The sequence below is a fragment of the Pogoniulus pusillus genome, chromosome 1, assembly GCF_015220805.1.
Source record: "Pogoniulus pusillus isolate bPogPus1 chromosome 1, bPogPus1.pri, whole genome shotgun sequence".
Classification (NCBI taxonomy): domain Eukaryota; kingdom Metazoa; phylum Chordata; class Aves; order Piciformes; family Lybiidae; genus Pogoniulus; species Pogoniulus pusillus.
The window spans coordinates 8,956,806-8,981,338 of NC_087264.1; the positions used below are offsets into that span (position 1 = coordinate 8,956,806).

At 46.7% G+C, this 24,533-nt stretch overlaps 1 protein-coding gene across 1 annotated transcript; it reads right to left on the reverse strand.

The window, feature by feature from the left end:
- Window positions 1-814: 814 nt before the first annotated feature.
- Window positions 815-23,572, reverse strand: PLD4 (phospholipase D family member 4). Its single transcript, XM_064152908.1, has 11 exons — window positions 23,495-23,572; window positions 20,202-20,291; window positions 18,178-18,380; window positions 17,300-17,483; window positions 14,308-14,428; window positions 13,156-13,283; window positions 11,237-11,437; window positions 10,664-10,803; window positions 6,146-6,311; window positions 4,412-4,508; window positions 815-1,397 (listed from the first exon to the last, which is right to left on the reverse strand). Exons 1-11 carry the CDS (start codon window positions 23,495-23,497, stop codon window positions 1,189-1,191), a joined length of 1,542 nt encoding a protein of 513 aa, XP_064008978.1. The 5' UTR covers window positions 23,498-23,572; the 3' UTR covers window positions 815-1,188.
- Between the last annotated feature and the right edge of the window lie 961 nt (window positions 23,573-24,533).

Consider the following 24,533-nt stretch of genomic DNA (forward strand, 5'->3'; position numbering starts at 1 on the left):
GTGAAGGAGGCCTTGCCAGGATGGGAGCACAGCCAGGAGCTGCCACATGCATTTCAGAGCTGGAGAGTTCTGCTGCACTTTCACAACTCAAGAGTGCCAGAACAGAGGATTTGTCCAAACCTTCTATGGAGACGTGCTAGGGGTTTGCCTTGAGCTCTCTCGCCTCTGCTGTAGATCGATGCCAAAGCAAGAAGTTCATTTTGTGACTCCACTTCCAGTGTCAGGCAAAGGTGATGTTCACAGAGCCCTAGCCCAGTGTCACTCCTACTAATCTGCAGCTGGAGCATATGCCCTTCTTTCTTTTCCTTGTCACTTCTGAATCACCCAAGGCAGAGCTTGCCATGGGGTGGTGGATATAGGTACATAAGGTACAGGTAGTTCAAGGTTATGGTCACTGTGTGTTTGCAGACAAAAAGGCAGCCCAGAGACTAAGAGAACTCTAAAGGAGAAAGGAGACACTCTGAGCACTGCCCATAGTGCAGGTGGAATGCCTTTGCCACATCAGCATTCTTACAGCAGCTTCACCCTGCCCCCGTGCCCCCCAATCCTATCTGTTGCATGAGACCAACATACAGGCATACAAACATCCCCAGACACTCAAGGGTCCAGAACAGCTGAGCTGGAAGCTGGCCCCAAAATTTAAACCCCAAGTATTTAATCTCTGATACCTATCACCAGCACTTAAATACTGGTATTTCCCTGTCCCTCTAACCCCTAAATATCACTAAAAATCAGCCTCATTATTGTAGGCAATTACTTACACAGCTGGAATCTGAAAGTGGCCAGGAGTTTACTAAAAGTATGCCTAAACACATGTAAGAAAACACTTTTAATGGAACATTAAGCTAGAAAAATATAGACTCCTACAATAAACATCACAGCAACAATTATCTGCACCTCTGCTGTTCTATCTTCCATGTTTGCTTTAATCAGCTTCTCATATAACTGTATGTGTTTCATTAACTGTGCAGTGAGGCATTCACACACACAAAAAGGAAATGGCACTAAAGGGTTTGCAGCTAGAGTCAACCACAAGACTTGCTTGTGTCATCAAACAACGTGGACACCACAAGGAAGCCATTTTGCAAACAAAGACATAAAGAAGAAAGCTCCTTGTTTTGCAAGGGGAGCAAGATTAAGATTAATAAGATATTTTGTTTCTATTTTAAATGTATACTTCAATTCACTTCAGAGTCTGCCTCTCCAGTTACAGTCCTTCTGTCCCTGCACATCTTCCAGATTCACTGCGTACTCGGAATCCCAGTCTCGCTCAAAAAGGTTTCTCAATTGTTCTTGGATAGGCAGTTGCCTTCTTTGCAGGTTGGTTGAATTCTGTTTGATAATTAGTCCCACGCCAGCTGTAGTAATAAAATAATCTTCTGACCAATTGGAAGTCCCTGTGCAACGGAAAAGTAGCTAATTAGAAAGCATTCACTTCCCAGTGTTCTGTTTGATCTCCGTACTCGTTAAGTCTGCATTGCCTGCACAGCTGTGTTGGAGAAATTCTGGTTAGCAGAGCACACAAGAATTGATAAACATGAGCAACCCGTGCTGGGAACGTCCTTGGAACCCTGCTAGCCCAGGAAATCAAGCTGTAAACAACTGAGCACCCCACACACAGCTGCAGTGGGCAGAGACTAGATAACCAAGGGGGCTGGAGTGGGTGGTGATGGAGGATGACCCTTAGAATGTTGTGATAAGTTAACCTATGCATGCCTTACATGTAACTCTGGACCCTCTGACTGTAACCAATCTTGGTGGAGCACACCTCTTGCTAGAAATGCATATAAGTCACTGTATCACAGAAATAAAGTGGATTTGACCATCTAGCCATATTGGTGAGCAAAGAGTCATTTTCCCATAGCGCTCCACCGACGTTTCACAACACAGCTGATTCGCTGTACAGCTGCAAATCTCATTAGGACCAATGGAGCAGCAAAAATCAGGTCACCACCTTCTTACTCCAGACCTCAGGTTTCAGGAAGTTAGTATTAAGTGCAACTATGAAGCTTCATAACACTCTGATTGCTTACAGCCTGTGGCAAAGATGCATGAATCTACTCCTCATGAATACAGGAACAGATTGAAACATTTGGGTATTAAGAGAGGTAAAAGCCAATATTTGATATGTTTGATATGTTCTGTGTTTAAAAAAATACAAACCTTAATGGACTTAATTCTCTTTGCTTGTTAAAGGAAAACAAGAGGAGCACTTCTGAGCTCAGCATGCAATGTCCACTTTTAAACTGGGCAAAGCAGGGAATCCAGTTGTAGACTGTGTAGGACTCTCCCCAAAGCTACAGCAATTCAGAAAATTAAACACTCTAAAAAAACTACACATTTTATCACTCAATACTTCTTCTGGTGTTTACCTTAGCCCAAAAAAATCTACTGTCAAAACCAGAAGGTGCCTAGGCATGAAAAGAAGTTAACTGCATATCCAAAAGACAACTCAGGAAGAAACAAGTTCATAGCATCATAGAATCAGTCAGGGCTGGAAGGGACCACAAGGATCATCTAGTTCCAACCCCCTTGACATGGGCACAGACACCCTACCCTAGAGCAGGCTGGCCACAGCCTCAGCCAGCCTGGCCTTAAACACCTCCAGCCATGGGGCCTCAACCACCTCCCTGGGCAACCCCTTCCAGGCTCTCACCACTCTCATGCTCAACAACTTCCTCCTCACATCCAGGCTGAACCGACCCACCTCCAGCTTTGCTCCATTCCCCCTAGTCCTGTCACTCCCTGATAGCCTGAAAAGTCCCTCCCCAGCTGTTTTTTGCAGGCCCCCTTCAGATCCTGGAAGGCCACAATAAGGTCACCTTGGAGCCTCCTCTTCTCCAGACTGAACAGTTCCAACTCCCTCAGTCTGTCCTCACAGGAGAGCAGCTCCAGCCCTTTGATCAACCCAGTAGCCCTTCTCTGGACATGCTCCAGCACGTCCACATCCTTTTGGTAATGGGGGCTCCAGAACTGGATGCAATTCTCCAGGTGGGGTCTCAGCAGAGCAGAGTAGAGGGTGAGAATCACCACCCTCAACCTACTGCCCACACTTCTCCTGATGCAGCCCAGGATCCAGGGCTGCAAGTGCACACAGGTGGCTCATGTTGAGCCTGTCATCCACCAGCACCCCCAAGTTTTGTTAAAGGCAATAGGAGCTGAAGGTCCTCAGCCCTTTAGTAGAAGAGCTATCTTCTGGTTTGCATTATTTGGAGGATAAGCTGACTGAGATGACAGAGCCTTTACACAGTCCCTTTTTTGAGGAATCCCAAAGATCAGATTGAAAAATAAGCACTATCCTGACTTTCAGGAATTAAGCAGCAATTGCCATTACTGTTCTCTCGTTTCCTCTCCTCAAGTTCTGTTCAACAATCAGTGTGTGCAATTAATCCCTCCCAGCAATTTCCTTTCATTAAAGCACGATAAGATTACATGCAAGAGCGTTAAGCTGTCACTGCATCAATCTGAGCACAGTCTGTGGGATGCCTACTGTGATTGTCACAGGCTGTGCACTCAAGACTTGTCATGCTCTGTTCTTAACGGTTCACAACCGGATGAAATAATCATAGACTCATAGAATCAACCAGGTTGGAAGAGACCTCCAACGTCATCCAGTCCAACCTAGCACCCAGCCCTAGCCAGTCATCTAGACCATGGCACTAAGTGCCTCAGCCAGGCTTTTCTTCAACACCTCCAGGGATGGTGACTCCACCACCTCCCTGGGCAGCCCATTCCAATGCCAATCACTCTCTCTGTGAAGAACTTCCTCCTAACATCCAGCCTAGACCTCACTCCAGCACAACTTGAGACTGTGTCCCCTTGTTCTGTTGCTGGTTCCTGGCAGAAGAGACCAACCCCTACCTGGCTACAGCCTCCCTTCAGGTAGTTGTAGACAGCAATGAGGTCTCCCCTGAGCCTCCTCTTCTGCAGGCTGCACACCCCCAGCTCCCTCAGCCTCTCCTCACAGGGCTGTGTTCCAGGCCTCTCACCAGCTTTGTTGCCCTTCTCTGGACATGTTCCAGCATCTCAACATCTTTCTTGAATTGAGGAGCCCAGAACTGGACACAGTACTCAAGGTGTGGCCTGACCAGTGCTGAGTACAGAGGAAGAATAACCTTCTTTGTCTTTGACCTACATTATTGTCTCCTGTTGATAACAAGGTGTGGCCTGACCAGTGCTGAGTACAGAGGAAGAATAACCTCCTTTGTCTTTGACCTACATTATTGTCTCCTGTTGATAACTCTAGTTCTTTATGCAGAACACACCTTCTGATAAAGCCATGGACTCTAATATGTTTGTCTGCTTTGTGTGGTAAAATGAGGTCTGTTTTGATATTGCAGCCCATCCTGTCTCAGTCTCAGTCCTGTAGATCTGAAGATACTCTAAGTGTTTGCAATAATGGAATACATACCAATATAGGCTACTTTATCGGTGACCATGTATTTGTTGTGATTCACTCTCCCATGAGGAATATTTGTGTGATTCAGAACTGGAACAATGAAAAGTTTCTGGAAAAAGAGAAATTTAAAACATAAATAGAAATACCAGAGTGAGGAACAGACTGAATAATTGGACAATGCAGGTTCTTCTCTATTTCCAAATAGACTAGCACAGAAAGAGCAGAATATTCCACCACTGTTATTAATGCACTATAAAACACATTTCAGAATCATAGAATCAGTCAGGGTTGGAAGGGACCACAAGGATCATCTAGATACAACCCCCCTGCCATGGGCACAGACACCCTACCCTAGAGCAGGCTGGCCACAGCCTCATCCAGCCTGGCCTTAAACACCTCCAGCCATGGGGCCTCAACCACCTCCCTGGGAAACCCATTCCAGGCTCTCACCACTCTCATGCTGAACAACTTCCTCCTCACATCCAGGCTGAATCTCCCCACCTCCAGCTTTGCTCCATTCCCCCTAGTCCTGTCACTCCCTGAGAGCCTAAGAAGTCCCACCCCAACTTTTTTGGAGGCCCACTTCAGATACTGGAAGGCCACAATGAGGTCACCTTGGAGCCTCCTCTTCTCCAGCATGAACAGCCCCAACTGTTTCAGTCTGTCCTCATAGCAGAGCTGCTGCAGCCCTCTGAGCATCCTCGTGGCCCTTCTCTGGACATGCTCCAGCATGTTCACACCCTTCTTGTAATAGGGGCTCCAGAACTGGATGCAGTACTCCAGGTGGGGTCTCAGCAGAGCAGAGGTTTTTTTAAACTGTTATCCAAGAGAACTAACAAAAAGTACTTCCACTGCAAATAAAATGGGATAAGCAATTGAGATCAGATAAGGATAACGTTTGCCTCACAATGTTCCATTAGTGGCACAGCTATTATCATTACAGGGCAGACAATTAAATGCAGTTTTAAGCAGCTGTTTAATAGATCTTCATTTACCACTGATTGCTGCTCTTATTTTGTGCTGATCACAGACAGGAGGAGCATTGCAGATAGTATCTAACTTCTTGGTTTTGGTAGAAAACATTCCTCCTTTCTTCTATGACTTCCACATCATCCCTACTCCTCTTGATTGCATTCCAGTCTAGTGTCTATGGCCTGTGAGTAATGTTTTGTGTCCAAATGGGTCCACTTCCAGAAGGAAGTTTTCCATGGAGAGAGTGATTTGCCATTGGAATGGGCTGGAGGTGTCCACTGTCCCTGGAGGTGTGGAAGAAAAGGCTGGATGAGGCACTTAGTACCATGGTCTAGTTGATTGGATAAGGCTAGGTGCTAGGTTGGACTGGATGATCTTGGAGGTCTCTTCCAGCCTGGTTGATTCTATGATTTGCACATGCAGTCAGCAGAGCTTTCATTTGTAGAAAACTGACAGCAACAGTAATCAGATCCACTTAACTCCATACAAGAAAAGATCTATGTGAAAAGCACCAAGTTATCATATAAACTGTTACTGTTGTGGTGCTCAGCAAAAGTGACTGCCTAGATAATGTCACAAGTGCTGCAGCTAGGCACACCCCATGTCACTAGTGGGACCTCTCAAATCCTCTTGGGCCTTAATTTCTCCAGACCTGGAAGAATCTGCTTCTCCAAACCCAGATACTTGCATGGGCAACTGACAGTTTAGACTCAAAGATCAGTATGGGACCCATATCCTCAGGATGTCTTTCCAAAATCAGGTTTCTTATCATACCACGTTGACACTGATGTGGGCATGTGGGTTGTTGAGAGCACGCAGGGACCTCAGGTAGTAGAACATGGCTGGGTCAGTGTGAGTCCAGCAGCTGACCAGGAGGCGGATTTGTACTCTGTTGTTGAAAGCTGCACGTCTCAGAGCGTTGTCAATGTCTGGCCAGTATCTAAAGAAAAGCAGGTGGGTGGGAAAAGGAAAGCTTTTGAAACAGGCTGGTAGAAAGCTGTGACAATAAGCTGAGAGTGGAGGTGACGCTGTGTGCAGATGGGATAGCTGGTGCCTAGTAAAAGGAGCGCTTCTGCCTTCGCAGAGCTATGAACAAGTTTTCAGTCTTCTACCCAGCCAGTTCTTTTCAGTGTGTTTTGAGACCTCTGGTCTCTGCCAAATAAGGACGAAATTGATCAAAAAGTTTAAAGTACATGTGCACAGATACACACAGAGCATGGTGCCATCGTGCTCGTTTCCTTAGGAAACTAAAAATAACAGCAGCAGCTCCAATGGAAAGCCAGATGATAGAGCACAAAGTAAAAAGGACAGTGCAAAGTCCTGAGGAAAGTCTAAGAACTGTTTTGCAGAGTATGGCCACTTCAGGATCCTGGAGACTATTTTTAGTGTCCACAGTGATCTTGTGCCATCTGCCAGCGTGGACAGGCTTCATCCCTTGTTAGTATGCCAAGTAGCCCCGAGGTAACAAACACAGCTGCGCTCTCATGAGCATGGAGCTCACCACTCTCCTGATGTTAGTGCTGGTGTTAGCTTAGGTGATAATTTTTATCACCCTTCACCCAACTACACAGCACTAAGAGCTGGCCAATGGACATCCCTGAACTAGTTAACTTCAGACACCCATGTAGCATTTGCATTCTCTAGATGCTAACAAGAAGCAGAGAAGCAGCTTTAGCACCAATTGGAAGGCTGATACAGAGAGAGGTCCTGCACTCACTCACAGTCCCATGAGCAATAATGAATTAATTTGCTTAACTTATTCCTTTTGGTTTGATGTACAAAGGCCTAACTCCCCCTTGCACATCATCCTGTTGCAATCCATGGACCTGCCATGTGCTTTCAGGCTCAGGCTGACTTGTAGATCCCAAAAGCATGGAAAAAATGCTGCTTAGAAATGCTATTTTTAAACAGTTTCCAATTTATTTTTTGAATATCACAGTTTCTAGCTGATTAACACCCAGGCATTAGGGCAGCAGCTTTGTTCCCTCGGCCTCAGCTGCTGGAGGAACCTAACCTGAACTAATCAGCCTCAATTCATTGCACTACAGCTGGTTGCTGTGGAGATAGCCTGAGGCCTCGCACTGCTTTCCCTAGACCTTTCACACTCTTGTTTGCATCTGAGCAGGCCCTAGATGTCACAAACGGTGGATTAAGGCTTAGGATGAAGAATGAGGAGCATTAACATGCTTTTTCCTAAGCAGGAAAGGAAACTTTCTGTGAACCTGTTCTTAGCTAAAAGTAGGAGATGAGAAACTCAGAGATTCAACTGTACAGCACAGAAACCCAAAATCCTCTCAGGGCTTTGCTTTATGGAAAGCATCCCCTAAGTGGAAGCTGGTCTGTGAGATTTTGTTCCAAGGACAGTGGAATTATTTGTGTCTATCTATTACCCTGCACTCTTTCTGCTAAGTGCCCAACTGAACAACAGAAGCTTCACACAGTCATGGCACAGGACACGATGCATGGCATAATTACAGCTAAATAGCAACCTAGAGCTCACTCTATTCTTTACAAGCTATGTTGTACCTCATTATTTTTCCCAACTCCTTTCTCAGTTAGATTATTTTGCTGATTGGAAAAATCAGGAATGTTATAAGCAGATAAAACTCAGAACACTTGGATCCATGTGAACATCCTCATTCAAGGAACTTTAGGAAGGGCAGGTCCTGCCTGGCCAACCTGATCTACTTTTATGATCAGGTTACCTGCCTGGTGAATGTGGGGAAGGCTGTGAATATAGGCTACCTGGACTGCAGCAAAGCCTTTGACACTGTCTGCCACAGCAAGCTCCTGGCCAAGCTGGCAGCTCGTGGCTGGGACGGATTCACTCTAATATGGGTTAAGAACTGGCTGGATGGCAGAGCCCAGAGAGTGGTGGTGAATGGTGCCACATCCAGTTGGCAGCTGTCACTAGTGGTGTTCCCCAGGGATCAGTGTTGGGCACAGTCCTGGTCAATATCTTTACCAATGATCTGGACCAGGGGATTCAGTCCAGCATCAGTAAGTTTGCAGATGACACCAAGCTAGGAGCAGGTGTTGATCTGTTGGAGGGTAGGAGAGCCCTGCAGAGGGACCCTGGCAGGCTGGATGGGTGGGCAGAGGCCAATGGGATAAGATTTAACAAGGCCAAGTGCAGGGTTCTATACATTGGCCACAACAACCCCAAGCAGCAGTACAGGCTGGGGACAGAGTGTCTGGAGAGCAGCCAGGAAGAAAGGGACCTGGGGGTACTGGTAAATAGTTGCTGAAGATGAGCCAGCAGTGTGCCCAGGTGGCCAAGAGAGTCAATGGAATCCTGCCCCGTATCAGGAACAATGTGGCCAGCATGATGAGGGAGGTTATTCTTCCTCTGTACTCAGCACTGGTCAGGCCACACCTTGAGTCCTGTGTCCAGTTCTGGGCTCCTCAATTCAAGAAAGATGTTGAGGTGCTGGAAGGTGTCCAGAGAAGGGCAATGAAGCTGGTGAGAGGCCTGGAACACAAACCCTGTGAGGAGAGGCTGAGGGCGCTGGGGGTGTGCAGCCTGCAGAAGAGGAGGCTCAGGGGGAACTCATTGCTCTCTACAACTACCTGAAGGGAGGCTGTAGCCAGGTGGGGGTTGGTCTCTTCTGCCAGGCAAGCAGCAACAGAACAAGGGGACACAATCTCAAGTTGTGCTGGGGGAAGTCTAGGCTTGATGTTAGGAGGAAGTTGTTGGCAGAGAGAGTGATTGGCATTGGAATGGGCTGCCCAGGGAGGTGGTGGAGTCACCATCCCTGGAGGTGTTCAAGAAAAGATTGGATGAAGCACTTAGTGCAGTGGCCTAGTTTCTTGGCTAGAGCTGGGTGCTAGGTTGGACTGGATGATGTTGGAGGTTTCTTCCAACCTGGTTGATTCTATGATTCAAGCATTTTTAAGAGGATTTTGAATCTTAGAGCAATGCCTCATGACTGGCAGACTTCTATGGTACTCGGATTTGAGAGTATCTCTGCTCTCAAAGACTGCATAAGTCTGCTGACATCTTGGGCAGCCAACTGGGACCATAACAGTAGGTCTATCACACACAGTTTGATCAGTCCAGGTCACCACTAACACCTTTTTGAGAGATGTTGCTGCATGGATCCAGCATGCTTCAGAAACTTGGTTGTGCTTAGATGGAGTTGTTAAAAAAAAGGAAAATAGAAGCCTGTAAGTTTGTTTCAGAGATAGTTTCAGCTATCACTGCAGAGGTCAGCAAGGACAGTTCAGAATCACCCTCTGAACTGTTGGGAAGTACATCAAACAGACAACAGAAGTCAAGACTCTCCAGAAGGTAAGAACAGAAAGACAAAAATAGGAGCAGAAGAGGAGCAAAGCGGTTATTTCCTCTGAAAAGTCTGATGTCAGATATGCTTCTACTGCACCAACTCGTTTCTCTATTCATAAAGCTGCTGGGTTGTATTTTGAAGGGACCTATACCTGTCTGTCCTTAGTCTGGCACTTCAGTTTTCTAGCTGTGTGAAAAGCACAGGAGGCTGCTTTAAACTGCTAGCAAAGTACATAGGCAGTGTTGAATACCACCCCTCCTGTAGCATCAGTGCTTGCACAGTCACAGAATCATAGAATCAGTCAGGGTTGGAAGGAACCACAAGGATCATCTAGTTCCAACCCCCCTGACATGCTAGGGACATCCTAGCCTAGATCAGGCTGGCCACAGCCTCAGCCAGCCTGGCCTTGAACACCTCCAGCCATGGGGCCTCAACCACCTCCCTGGGAAACCCATTCCAGCCTCTCACCACTCTCATGATCAACAATTTCCTCATCACATCCAGGCTGAATCTCCCCACCTCCAGCTTTGCTCCATTCCCCCTAGTCCTGTCACTACCTGATAGCCTGAAAAGTCCCTCCCCAGCTTTTTTGTAGGCCCCCTTCAGATCCTGGAAGGCCACAATGAGGTCACCTTGGAGCCTCCTCTTCTCCAGACTGAACAGTTCCAGCTCCCTCAGTCTGTCCTCACATGAGAGCTGCTCCAGCCCTCTGATCATTCTCATGGCCCTTCTCTGGACACTCTCCAGAATCTCCACATCCCTCTTGTAAGAGGGGCTCCAGAACTGGATGCAGTACTCCAGGTGGTGTCTCAGCAGAGTAGAATAGAGGGGAAGAATCACCTCCCTTGACCTCTTGGCCACACTTCTCCTGATGTGGCGATCCATGAGTGTGGAGTAAAGGTTCATTTCTCCCCACTCTAAATATTTGCATTGCAGAAGAGGAGGCATAGCATGCTTCCCCTTTAAACAGTGCAGTCAGCTGATTGTCTCAGGATGAAAATGGTACCTTTCTGGATGAGTGAAACGGCTGGTAGGGAAATATTCCATTACAGAAACATAGACAAATTTCTGTGCCTCACTGATAATACTGATTATAGAGGAGAGGTCATAGGTACGACCTTCTGGACAAAATACTGGAGGAGAAGCCTGTAAAGAAGAAAACACACAGGTCAGTGAGTCCATCCTGTTGTTAGTTTTATTTTCTGTGGGGCTGTGATTCATTTATGTTCAGGATTGTTCATTTTTCATTACAGTAGCACAAAGCACCTTTGGTGGAACACTACTACTCCTCATGTCTTCCCTGTCCTGATATTTGTTGATATATTAAGCCCACAGGTGATCAAAGGAAATCTGTGCCCTGGTTTTACCATGCTATCTGACAGCTTAGGCTGGGTTGATCCTTTTTCCTTGGGTAGCTCCAGAGAAACTTGTTGAATGAATTATTATCCAACTGGAACACGAGTAACTGAGCACTGTCACAAGTAACTGAGCACCATTGAGGAAAGTCTTCTGTCCAATGTTTAAACATTGTTTACAACCTGCCATCTTACTCTAAAACATATTTTTAAGACATACTTACAGAAAAATAGGCTTTTGTTAAGGTTCCATTCAACTCTACTTCCAGAGGTTGATGCTTGTTAATGTGGGTAGAATAATTAAGAGGCCAAGGAAATGGGATGGTAGCATTAGCATGTCCGAGATCCCAGTAAGTACTAAATGTTTTCAAGAGGTCTTTGGCCAAGCAGCTGCAGTTATAGATCACAGCACCAAACTCTTTCACCTGAAAAGATAGCAAACTATGACAGAGCTCTAGGGAAAGGCATCTCCAGGGGTTTATTTGATGTTTCTCCCACTCAATATTTTACGTCATCACTGTTATTGAATTATAGAATCAACCAGGTTGGAAGAGACCTCCAAGATCATCCAGTCCAACCTATCATCCAGCCCTAGCCAAGCAACTAGACCATGGCACTAAGTGCCTCATCCAGGCTTCTTTTGAACACCTCCAGGGATGGTGACTCCACCACCTCCCTGGGCAGCCCATTCCAATGCCAATCACTCTCTCTAGGAAGAACTTCCTCCTAACATCCAGCCTAGACCTCCCCTGGCACAACTTGTGACTGTGTCCCCTTGTTCTGTTGCTGGTTGCCTGGGAGAAGAGACCAACCCCCACCTGGCTACAGTCTCCCTTCAGGTAGTTGTAGACAGCAATGAGGTCCCCCCTGAGCCTCCTCTTCTCCAGAGGAGAACTAGACACAGCACTCAAGGTGTGGCCTGACCAGTGCTGAGTACAGGGGAAGAATAACCTCTCTCATCCTGTGGCCACACTGTTCCTGATGCAGGCCAGGATGCCATTGACTCTCTTGGCCACCTGGGCACACTGCTGGCTCATGTTCAGCTACTCTCTACCAGCACCCCCAGGTCCCTTTCTTCCTGGCTGCTCTCCAGCCACTCTGTCCTCAGCCTGTAGTGCTGCTTGGGGTTATTGTGGCCAAAGTATAGAACCCTGCACTTGGCCTTGTTCAGCCTCATCCCATTGGCCTCTGCCCACCCATCCAGTCTGGCAAGATCCCCCTACAGGGCTCTCCTACCCTCCAATAGATCCACATCTGCTCCTAGCTTGGTGTGCATCTACAAACTTACTGATGCTGGACTGGTCAGCAGGAGCAGGGAGGTCATTCTGCCCCTGTACTCTGCACTGGTCAGACCACACCTCGAGTACTGCGTTCAGTTCTGGGCCCCCCAGTTTAGGAAGGACACTGAGATGCTTGAGCGTGTCCAGAGAAGGGCAACGAGGCTGGGGAGAGGCCTCGAGCACAGCCCTACGAGGAGAGGCTGAGGGAGCTGGGATTGGTTAGCCTGGAGAAGAGGAGGCTCAGGGGTGACCTCATTGCTGTCTACAACTACCTGAAGGGTGGTTGTGGCCAGGAGGAGGTTGCTCTCTTCTCTCAGGTGGCCAGCACCAGAAGGAGAGGACACAGCCTCAGGCTGCACCAGGGGAGATTTAGGCTGGAGGTGAGGAGAAAGTTCTTCACTGAGAGAGTCATTGGACACTGGAATGGGCTGCCTGGGGAGGTGGTGGAGTCGTCGTCCCTGGGGCAGTTCAAGGCAAGGTTGGATGTGGCACTTGGTGCCATGGTCTAGCCTTGGGCACTGTGGTAAAGGGTTGGACTTGATGATCTGTGAGGTCTCTTCCAACCTTGGTGATACTGTGATACTGTGATACTGTGTGATACTGTGAATCCCCTGATCCAGATCATTGATATTGACCAGGACTGTGCCCAGCACTGATCCCTGGGGCACACCACTAGTGACAGCTGCCAAATGGATGTGGCACCATTTGCCACCACTCTCTGGGCCCAGCCCTCCAGCCAGTTCTTAACTCATATGAGAGTGAATCTGTCCCAGCCACATTCTTATTGGTTTAATTATCTGATAGAACATATATTTAAAATTATTTTTTCACCAGACTTTTGAATATGCAGCAGCAGATTTTACCTGAGATAAAGATCTCCAGTCCATATTTGCACTTCCAATGTATATGTGCTTCATGTCTACAATCCAGAATTTGCTATGCAGCACTCCTCCTGACAACTGTCCAAAATTAATCTTTCTCACCTGAGCCCCTGAAGAAAGATGGAGGGTGAAAAAAAAAGATTTTAAATACAGCATGTAGATGGTAATCTATACTGCTTGATGGCAGCTAGGATGTAGAATAGAATAGAATCACAAAATCAGTCAGGGTTGGAAGGGACCACAAAGATCATCCAGTTCCAAACCCCCTAACATGGGCGCACACACCCTACCCTAAATCAAGCTGCCCACAGCCTCATCCAGCCTGGCCTTAAACATCTTCAGGGATGGGGACTCAACCACCTCCCTGGGAAACCCATTCCAGGCTCTCACCACTCTCATGCTGAACAACTTCCTCCTCACCTCCAAGCTGAATCTCTCCACCTCCAGCTTTTCTCCATTCCCCCTACTCCTGTCACTCCCCGAGAGCCTATAAAGTGCCTCTCTAGCTTTTTTTTTTTGCCCCCTTCAAATACTGAAAGGCCACAATGAGGTCACCTTGGAGCCTCCTCTTCTCCAGCCTGGACAGTCCCAACTCTTTCAGTCTGTCCTCATAGCTGATCTGCTGCAGCCCTCTGAGCATCCTCGTGGCCCTTCTCTGGACACACTCCAGCATCTCCACATCCTTCTTGTATTAGGGGCTGCAGAACTGGATGCAGTACTCCAGGTGGGGTCTCACCAGAGTGGAGTAGAGGAGGAGAATCACTCCCTTGCCCTGCTGGCCACACTTCTCCTGATGCAGCCCAGGATCTGGTTGGCCCTCCGGGCTGCAAGTGCACACTGCTGGCTCTCACAGCATGTCTGGATGTACAACAGAGCCAGTAATAACCACCAAAATTCACAATCACTCATTCTTGGGAACACAGTGACTTGCAAAAATATACAAAATATGGACTCCCATATAAATCCTCCAGGCCATGGCAACATACCCAGGAATCAAGAACTAGTGAACACACAGTGTTTGCCCTGAGAACCTGTACAACCATCACTCCAGAGCAGGCCTTGGACACCAGCTTCTTTCAGATGACTTTTTGCACCACTGAAGTTCTGAGTGCAGCACTGAAGTGGGATAATTACCTTTTTCCTCTAAGAGCTGAAGGTCAGTTGAATTCGTAGCCAAAGTTGGCACACTTGTTGCGACATACACAGAGACATTCTCCGAGAGCAGCTTCTCAAAGCCCTTCAGAATATCTTCACCCTGCATGACATGTTCATGCTTTGTCACAGAACATCCAGCCAGACATATGCAAGTACAGTGCTACTAATGGATGCTTCATTTGCAGAACCCCACCACGAGGTCAGAGATTGCACCTATTTTAGCAGTGTGCCCAGTAAAGTAAGAAAAAGGAACAAAGATTCCAATCACCTGCATGAACCAAAGTTCATTTTCTGCTGTTTAATGCTATCAGATACAAGGTTTTGAAGTAGGACCACAGACATCACAGATTTCAAAGGTGGATGGACCAGCCAAGATCAACTACTGGATGCTGACACCTAACACATACATAGGATAACAGTAAGAGAAGCTGTCCTACACTAAGCAGTCAGCTGTGCCTTCAGTAGTGACAGGGCTCAACCTGACATCTGTCACTTTTACTTCTTCACAAGAGAGGGAAATGAACCATCTCACAACATCAGAACCATCTGGGGAGCAAAACAAGGAGGGTGGTCTCAGAGAGCCTGTGAGGAAGGTGTGGCAGGAGAAAGGCAGAGGTTTGGCCTACAGTAATCAACAGGCCAGCATCTAGTCTGTCAGCTAACAGCATAGAATCATAGAATCAGCCAGGTTGGAAGAGACCTCCAACATCATCCAGGCCAACCTAGCACTCAGCCCTAGCCAGTCAACTAGACCATGGCACTAAGTGCCTCAGCCAGGCTTTTCTTGAACACCGCCAGGGATGGCAACTCCACCACCTCCTTGGGTGCAAATCACTCTCTCTGTGAAGAACTTCCTCCTAACATCTGTCCTGGAGTCCTGCACCCCTAAATTCCTCTCCTGCCCAGACTTCGGGGGAAGAGAGAAAGCCACCTGGTTTCCCCCCCCCTCACCTGCCCTGCAGCCGTGAAGAGGGTGAGCAAAGGGGTCCTGCCCACACGAGGAGTGCCCTGTGCAGTGCCCGCGCTGGAATCGGGCTGGGATTGGCCGTGCGCTTTCGCGCCTAAGGTGTGGTAACTCTGCCCTTTGTCTAATGAAGGTATAAATATTGAGGTCTTCCCGCCTTTGGGGTTCCTGCCTTGGATTTTATCCCTGCTTGGATGCTCGTGCTTGCCTGAGAGCTCCCCCACTCTCCCCTTGCCTTGGATGCAGAGAGATCTTCAAAGAACTGCTTTCCTATTGACACCTTTGTAAGCCTAACGACTCTTAACGGCCCACCGGAGAGCTGCTGAAAGGTGAAGGACAGAGGCACACCGCGAGCAAGTCAGCCTGACTGTGAGTTATTTTGGCTCAATTTATTAGTAAGAAAAACACTATAATTTAATAGCTAAAGCCTTTTCCAACTTCTGACTTCCAAAACAGTCAGATTATTGATGGTATCCCTGTAGGTAATTCTCATGCGACTGAATCTGCTAATTAAACGGAATTAATCTTTGTATATGTAGTTTTGGGGGTGGGTTTTTGGGAAAATAAAATAACTATTTTTGTATAAAATTCCCGACTCGGCCACACATTAATTCCTGCCTCCACAACAACATCCAGCCTAGACCTCCCCCAGCACAACTTGAGACTGTGTGCCCTTATTCTGTTGCTGGTTGCCTGGCAGAAGAGACCAACCCCCACCTGGCTACAGCCTCCCTTCAGGTAGTTGTAGACAGCAATGAGGTCTCCCCTGAGCCTCCTCTTCTCCTAACACAAGACTAAACTCTATACTTGCCTGACATGGGGTAGCCTTGTCCCTTCTGCCTTTGAGAACAGTCCCCCAGACTCTGCTTAGGATTGGCTAGGAGGTTGGCAGCTGCCACAGGCCAAGAGAGAGGGACAATTAAACTTGATGGATGGTCACAAGGTGAGCCTGTGCTATAGACTCTATTGTTTACTTTCAGTGGTGGAGTCAGAGAGGCAGGAAGCCTATCTGCACAGAGTGCCCAGGAGGGCAACCCTGCAAAGGACAGTCAATGTCCTAAGCTGCTGCCCAACAGCATGGCTTGGGAACATCTGCAAAATGGATGAACAGAGAGGATGCGTCTGTACATGGGGGAGAAGCAACCTGTGAAGCAGTCAAAGGTCCAGCAGACTTTGCTCCTGTGGCTGTTGGAGCTAGATTTCTAGCTCAGACATCAACATATTCGGAACAGAGAAACTTAGAAGTAGAAGCTCTGAGGGGAGAGGTGACCATTCTAGGGATAGGCCATATAATGGCAACAATGGATAAGTTAATATCATTTCAGTGGAGCATCAAGAGCTTTATGTCTGGAAGCACAGCTTGGACCTTCCCCTTGCTACTTCTGCTGCTATGTCCCTGCTGCTATTTTGGCTGCTGCCGCTTTTGCTGCTTCACCGCTGCTTGACCTCTTCTCCATCTTCCTTAAGGTTATTATATTTCTGTGGTAGTTTTTTCTCCTTATACTGTTATATTTAAATTATTAGAAATACAATTTCATTTTTCCCCCTGACTTTCCATAAATCCATGTTGTAGTGAGTTTATTCTACCAGGGGAGGGATCCACCTTAGCCTGGGACAGCTCCTCACTCTTTCAGCTAGCCAGTAGAAACTGGCATATTCAGTTGTCTACATGGGATCCTGTAGGCTTTGCAGTCATGCCACTGGCTGCCCCTACCACAGCCTGACCATCTGCAGGGTAGGCAAGTGCAGTTTGAAGATGACCTCTGGTTGCTTTTAAAACACAGCACAGAAATATTCAGAGATGTGGACAGAGCCCAGATAGAGTCTAAGTTGACTGAAGGAGGAAAGTTGGTGTGCTGCTTCAGACCAGCACAGTAAAACCTTTCTGAGTTTGCAGGAAGAGTCAACCATTGCCTCTGGGAGACAGATCACACACTCAGTCTGCCATCTGCCACATGTATATGAGACACACAACCATAGAAGTGCTTGTCATTGAGCTTCTCATACCTGCTTAGAAGACGAATCATTGATGTGGATATCCTTCCCAGTAAGAGACCAATAGTAAGAAGCCACATGAATTTTTTCTTGGGCTATATCAAGGAGTTTCATCCAGGCTTGATACAAGGGTTTGGCTGCAGTGCTATTTATCTCAAAAGCTAAGTCATAGGGAATGTTTTCCACAAGTTCAAAGCTGAAATGGCAATTGCATGTTGTGAAGCAAGTGATTGTGACACAGGCAGGAAACCAAGCATGTGCCAGGCCATGCAGCCAGCCTTTTTGGATATCAACCTCAAAAGCAAGCAATTTGAGCCAGACAAACAAACGGGGAGTAGTCTCTATCCCCAGTTCTTATAGTCAAGCATATATTGTACATAGTCCACCCAAACTGAGCAGAATGGTTTCTCAGTACCTATTCAGAGCTTTTTATTTTACCATCCTCAAGATGAGGAGAAAATCATCCCCTGGGTCTGGATATTACTTTGGTACTCTCCCCACTCTCTCCCAGGATACCCACTGCCCACTCTAGCCTCTGAAAGAAGGTGAGTTCAGTGGAGGCTGTTTTGGCCACTGGTCTCTCTGCTGCATCACACCGCTACCATGAAGGGAGCATGTCTGGAGGTAGTGGATTAGCAGCAGCTGTGCTGCAATGCAAGTGCAAGATCATTAGTGAGAGCTGCGATGCTGCCCTTCATGATGGCAGTTACTAATGACCCAATTACTAATGGCTTAATGCCTAAACAGCACCCTTACTCTTCCCAAATTAGTGGTATTTTATCACTATACAAGAAACATGCTGATACTCTCAGCATTGTAACTATTGAACCTACTGAATCTGTTTCTCCACCTGGTGATTACATCTCCAGGTGCCGTCAGACCTGGCTTACCTACAGGAGTCATTGCCCCTACTGGAATCCTTTTCAATTGCAGTTGTTACTGGTAGATCCTCATAGAGCCCTTCCTCCTCCAACTCTTCATAAATGCTGGCAGCAAATGCTTCTGGGTTTGGCTGTGCCACACTCTCCATGCTCACGAAGTAAACAGCCATCAGGACAAGACCAAGAATCAAAGTTGCCCCTAGGATTTGAAACTAGGACAGAATTCAAGTGAGAGAAGATTCGAGCAATCACCAGATCAGTGATACAGCAGCTGATGGATGACCACCTCTTGTAGGTGAGTGTATCACAATCTTTGAACAACAATTCTGCTACTGACAGGCACTAATCTTAAATGCACCACTGAAAGTGAGAAGCAAAAGCTACGTGAGGCTTGGTTTATGTAAGTTCTGGGTTCTTTTCAGTTAACCTCACTTACGTGAAACTACACAACTCTCATTTATCTGTGTGGAGACTGAATAGTATTTCTTTGTCCTTCTAGTGTGGTAAGTTAGCTTCATTTCACTTCTTCTGTACTTCAATTTTTTCCTGAACATAGATTACAAAAACAAAACAAAACAAAACAAAACAACCAAACAACAAAAAATCCCACCCCAAAAAAGCCAAACAAAAATCAGCCTGCCCGCCTGGTATAGCCAGATCTGGAGTCTAGCCACTGACATGCTGAAACATGTAACACACAGGCTTTTTGTGTTCATAGAATCAACCAGGTTGGAAGAGACCTCCGAGATCATCCAGTCCAACCTAGCACCCAGCCCTATCCAATCAACTACACCATGGCACTAAGTGTCTCAGCCAGGCTTTTCTTGAAGAGCTCCAGGGACAACAACTCCACCACCTCCCTGGGCAGCCAATTCCAGTGCCAATCACTCTCTCTGTGAAGAACTTTGTCCTAACATCCAGCCTAGTGCCATGGTCTAGTTGATTGGACGGGGCTGTGTGCTAGGTTGGACTGGATAATCTTGGAGGTCTATTCCAACCTGGCTAATTCTGTGATTCTATGATTTATTTCAATTTCTACACAGATAAATTTCTTACTCTTCATTTTTTCTGCTTTTCTCAAGATTGACAGTGATGCAATCAATGTAGACAGTCATTTGAATGAGAAAAATGTTTTAAAGCATACTATCTATATAGATTTTTGCTTTCTGTCTTGCTTCCCTCTCGCTGAGCACTGAAGAACCCTTACACACCCATTTTTAACAGTTCTGCATTTCACCCTGGTGAACACATTGGCAAGACTTCAACATCACCCAAGTGTTAGAAGACATATCTAAAGAAAGAGACAGATTTTGAAGCCACATTTTGGTTGCCACCACGCTGTACGCTGTGATGCCCAGGTGCTCTGGGCATGCCGAATAGATAAATCAATAAATGGTGTGTTAATGGTGGAAATGGACTATTGGTATAAGCAAGGTTCAATGCTGTGAGCCAGGGCTGCAGAATTAGAATCATAGAATCATAAAATCAATCAGGTTAGAAGAGACCTCCAAGATCATGCAGTCCAACCTAGCACCCAGCCCTAGCCAGTCAAATAGACCATGGCACTAAGTGCCTCATCCAGGCTTTGCTTCAACACCTCCAGGGACGGCGACTCCACCACCTCCCTGGGCAGCCCATTCCAATGTCAATCACTCTCTCTCTGAAGAACTTCCTCCTAACATCCAGCCTAGACCTCCTCTGGCACAACTTGAGACTGTGTCCCCTTGTTCTTCTGCTGGTTTCCTGGGAGAAGAAACCAACCCCCACCTGGGTACAGCCTCCCTTCAGGTAGTTGTAGACAGCGATGAGTTCACCCCTGAGCCTCCACATTACTCCCTCTCAGCAGGGTTTCAACAGCCTGCTGGATAAATCAGTGAGGGTTTTGTCCCTCACTTGTTTACAAATAGGATCAAAACCTACAAGGATTTCTAAAATGGGCAATGAAATCATTCTGCTTTATCTGCTATTTCTCTTCAGAAGTGTCAGTGTGGTCTCAGCTCTCGTAAGCAAATGTAGTGTATCCCAATAATTACCATTTTGGCATCTCTTAGATTGGTCATGCTTAATTTCATGTTGAAGGACTCATGGAACGTCAGGGATGGTTTTAATGCCTTTTTCACAATCTGAAAAACAGAAATGTATCCAAAGGGGGGAGATAAAGCTTTATGGCAATATTTGTGCAAAGCCAGCTACAGACTAAAGATGCAGGTTACTGCCATTGCTTTATACAGTGCTCTGAGATTTAACTGTGGGTCTGTGCAACATCCTCATTGCGTTATGGGTCTTGAGTGATATTAACAGATTCAAAAGCGAGGAGAGACAGGTCCCTGCAGATTTTTCCTTGTGCTGTCTGCACACAAAAATCACTGTTGTAATTAACATGTAAACAACTGTGTTGCTGCCTCTTCAAGTTATCCTTCAATGCCCATTTCTGTGCTGTTGCATACTGGCAACAAACAGTCATGATGCAGAGGAGCCGTGAGTGATAGCGTTACAACATCAGTGTCAGCCTGTGCGTGCCTGTTAGGCTCCTCCTCTCTTAGAATCATAGAATCAACCAGCTTGGAAGAGTCCTCCAAGATCATCCAGTCCAACCTATCTCCCAGCCCTATCCAGTCAACTAGACCATGGCACTAAGTGCCTCAGCCAGGCTTTTCTTCAACATCTCCAGGGACAGTGACTCCACCACCTCCCTGGGCAGCCTATTCCAAAGCCAATCACTCTCTCTGGGAAGAACTTCCTTCTAACATCCAACCTAGACCTCCCCCAGCACAACTTGAGACTGTGTCCCCTTGTTCTATTGCTGGTTCCTGGCAGAAGAGACCAACCCCCACCTGGCTACAACCTCCCTTCAGGTAGTTGTAGACAGCTCAGTTGTAGCTCTCCCTATGCCCACAAGTTGTCTGCAATGCCAGTGTATCTTCCAGAAAAGACTCTCTCAAGAGGACAGCGAGCAGGCTGAAATATGAACTCCTTTTTGTCCTCTGGTGCAACCATGATCCTAGGAAATGAGTTAATTTATTTTTGTCCTCAGTATTGCTCCAATCTTATCACTTGCAGAGGCAACCACAAGAGCAAATGCCAAAATATGCTTAAATTCAATGATGATGGTAGGGAAGGGGCTAGCTACCTATTTTGCCTTCTCAAAAGGCTATACCAAAAACCTCACATATGCCCAACAGGTGCCTCAGCAGAGGTGAATTTACTCCATAGGAGCCAGCAGTGAGAAGTACATCCAAGAGTATTGTAGATTTCAAAACTGTTACTAGATGACACCACCACCTGCTCAATCCCCAAACCACTGCTTCCAGTCCCTGAGGCACTGGGTGTTTGCAGCCTGGTGGAGAAACATGCTGTAATGGTATCAGATATGCAGTTGCTTTGTGTGTGACCAAGCTCAAACCAAGTTTTGGGTGGGAAGGATTGTTCTAGGCTTGTCCCATCCATCTTGCTCTGCATTCACTCCTGAACTGCATAAGCTCCTGGTGTCTACCCTGCCACACCAATAAGGTACTCATGTCCATGCTGTGTCCAACTCCTGTTCATTCCTTTTCTGCACAGATGCTGTTGGACACAGACCCAAAGGCTTGTTGTGGGACCCAACTGACAAGAACTAGAGGGGGTGAAGCAAAAAGGTGGAGGATGGCTTGAGAGACAAGGGAAGGGGGTCTAAACTGTGATTTCTGGAATGTGAAGAGGGATGTGAAAAGAGAGGGCCCAAGGTGAAACAGTTATTATCAACTGCACTCGCTGCAGCAGTGCCTACTTTCCAAGGCAGTTTTACTCACACTTTTCACTGCTGTCCTCAGATCTAGATGCAAGCTTTTACACTAGAAAGAGTTACAAATGCTGGCAGATAAACACCATTCTTCCAGCCCTGAAGAAATTGGGATGCTGCCAGCAGTGGATGACAATTGGGCATTCCCTGGTGAATGTTAGGTCCCCACGCCCCTGCATTCTCAGTTCATGCTTTAAGCACAGTACAAAGATGTGGTGTTTTACTCCAAAGAGCTTCCTGACCGAGCAGAGAGAGGAGGTAGAACACACCACACAGAGAATGCTGCGTGACAGCAAGGCACATCTTCCCCCACCTTGAGAGAAAAAGCAGCCAAACAGCAGCCCAGAAAAACTGGTGGGAACAAAAGGAGGAGAATGAAATAGAGAAGGTGCTAAGGAGTTTGGTAGAAAACTGAGGCAAGGGGATTTTAAAGAACAAGAAGGAGAAAGGCACCTCCTCCCTGGGGGTGTTCAAGGCCAGGTTGGATGAGGTCTTGAACAGCCAAGTCTAGTTGAGAGGCATCCCTGCCCATGGCAAGGAGGTTGAAGGAGATGACCTCTAATGTTCCTTCCAACCTAAGCCATTTTATGATCTGAAGAACAACATCAGCGCCCTTTAGCCTAGGCCAGGAGACTCCAGATAGGTTGCAGGTCGCACTCCATGGCTCACAGCTTTGACAGCAGTTGTCTCACCCAGCTGGGCTATTCACTATCAAACAGCTGCCCCTGGGTGGTTCTTGTCACAGAACCAGAACCTGAGAGGTGCCATTTTGTCTCTCTGATCCCAAAGCTATAAAGTGCTCCCTACAATACATTCAGCAACACAACCAGTGGCTTGGTGAGCAGCTGCAGCTGTAGGAACACTTAGGGCTGAGAAATGGCTTTAGAAGAACAAAGGTTTTGAGGTTTCAGTTCTCATTTTCAGCCAGTTGCAAAATGGCTTTTAAAAAAATCAGCATTTGTCTTAAAATTCTGAAAGCCAGCAGGTCTCATATGCTCCATAATAGAATCATCTACCATTTGGTTCAAACAAAGTCCTTCTTGGTTTCTTTGTTGGGGTTAGATTCCCAGCTACTACACAGAAGTTATGAGAACTGCACTAAAATATGCAGTTTAATTGTCAAGAAAGAAAACACCACAGACTCAAGCAGAAAGCTAACTAATAATATTGTAGCTGGTCAGTAATTAACTATGGCTCCCTCTGAGCTTTCAGGGCTTTACTAACTGCCAGTTTCAATGACTAAAGTTCATCCAAGAGTAATAAATACAAGTGCTGCTTAGGATTGCTTCACAGACTGGAACACAAATTAATACCACAATCTGCTGTGGCTGTCGTTTACAACATTAGGCTGCTTTCTCTCTGCCCCCAAAATAACTTGTGGTGCTCCTCTTCATCAGCACTGAATCATCAGATCTTGGATTTCAAATGGGATTTTTCAGTACACAAAATCCTCCCCAGCAATTGTTTGATGTTCCTCAGGTGACCAAAGTGCATTCATCTCTCTGTGACCACCTCCCAACACTCCAAGATGATGGCAAATGTACTTACCATCCTCCTGTGTGGATGACCTCCTGTAGTCTGATGCTACTCCCAACTCTACTAACAAGAAGCAGCACAAATGCTTTTCTCCAGCAGATCTGTTTCGGTTTCTTCTGTTATTTCCTTCCTCCTGCCGCAGATTACTTCCTCTTAAACACTGAGTTTCATAGCATGTGCTGATGGAGTCCCAGGATATCACCAAGTTGTAAATTACCTACCTAGCTTTTAGACTCCAGGTCCTGGTCTCCACCTGTTTGGCAGAATGTTTTGCAGTGCCTGACCTGGCTCATGCTGTTGAATGGCTAAGTTCTTACTGCCTTCAGTGCTGTGAGATTAGAGCCTAGCCCAGCTCTAGAAGACAGTATTTGAAAGGAGTGCTTGGCTTCAGTGCAGTCTGCATCCCAGGCACAGCATTGCTTCATTTTTAAAACCACCAGAAGCTTCATTTTAAACCAACAAACCCACCAAGACTCTCCACACCTAGTTCCTCTTGTGAGCAGTCATGCCCAGATGCCCAGTCATCCTTGGACAAATAAAGGAGCAAATTAGGTCCTTTCAAATAATTTAGCTTTCATCATAAACAAATGGTGTTTGGAAAGTGCAGTGACATTGTTGAGAGAGGTTGAGCTTGAGGCAGCTTCTAAGAAGGAGGTGGTGGAGGCACCATCCCTGGAGGTGCTCAAGAAAAGCCTGGCTGAGGCACTTAGTGCCATGGTCTAGTTGACTGGCTAGGGCTGGGTGCTAGGTTGGACTGGATGATCTTGGAGGTCTCTTCCAACCTGGTTGATTCTGTGATTCTATGATTCTAAGAAATGATGTTTCCTGTAAAACTCTGTGGCAGTTTGGGAGTTACCTGCCCCCCCCCCCCTTATGAAATCACCCAGACTGCACTCAGCCCAGCTGGAAGTTAAAGAATGAAGCTTTATCTTTACAGCTTAGCACAATATAAAAGCAGGTATTTACAATGTATATACAGCTATATACAAGTTAAAAAAGAGTAGTACAGAAACACAACAGCCCTCCCAGAAACCAGAGTCCCCAAGAGGGG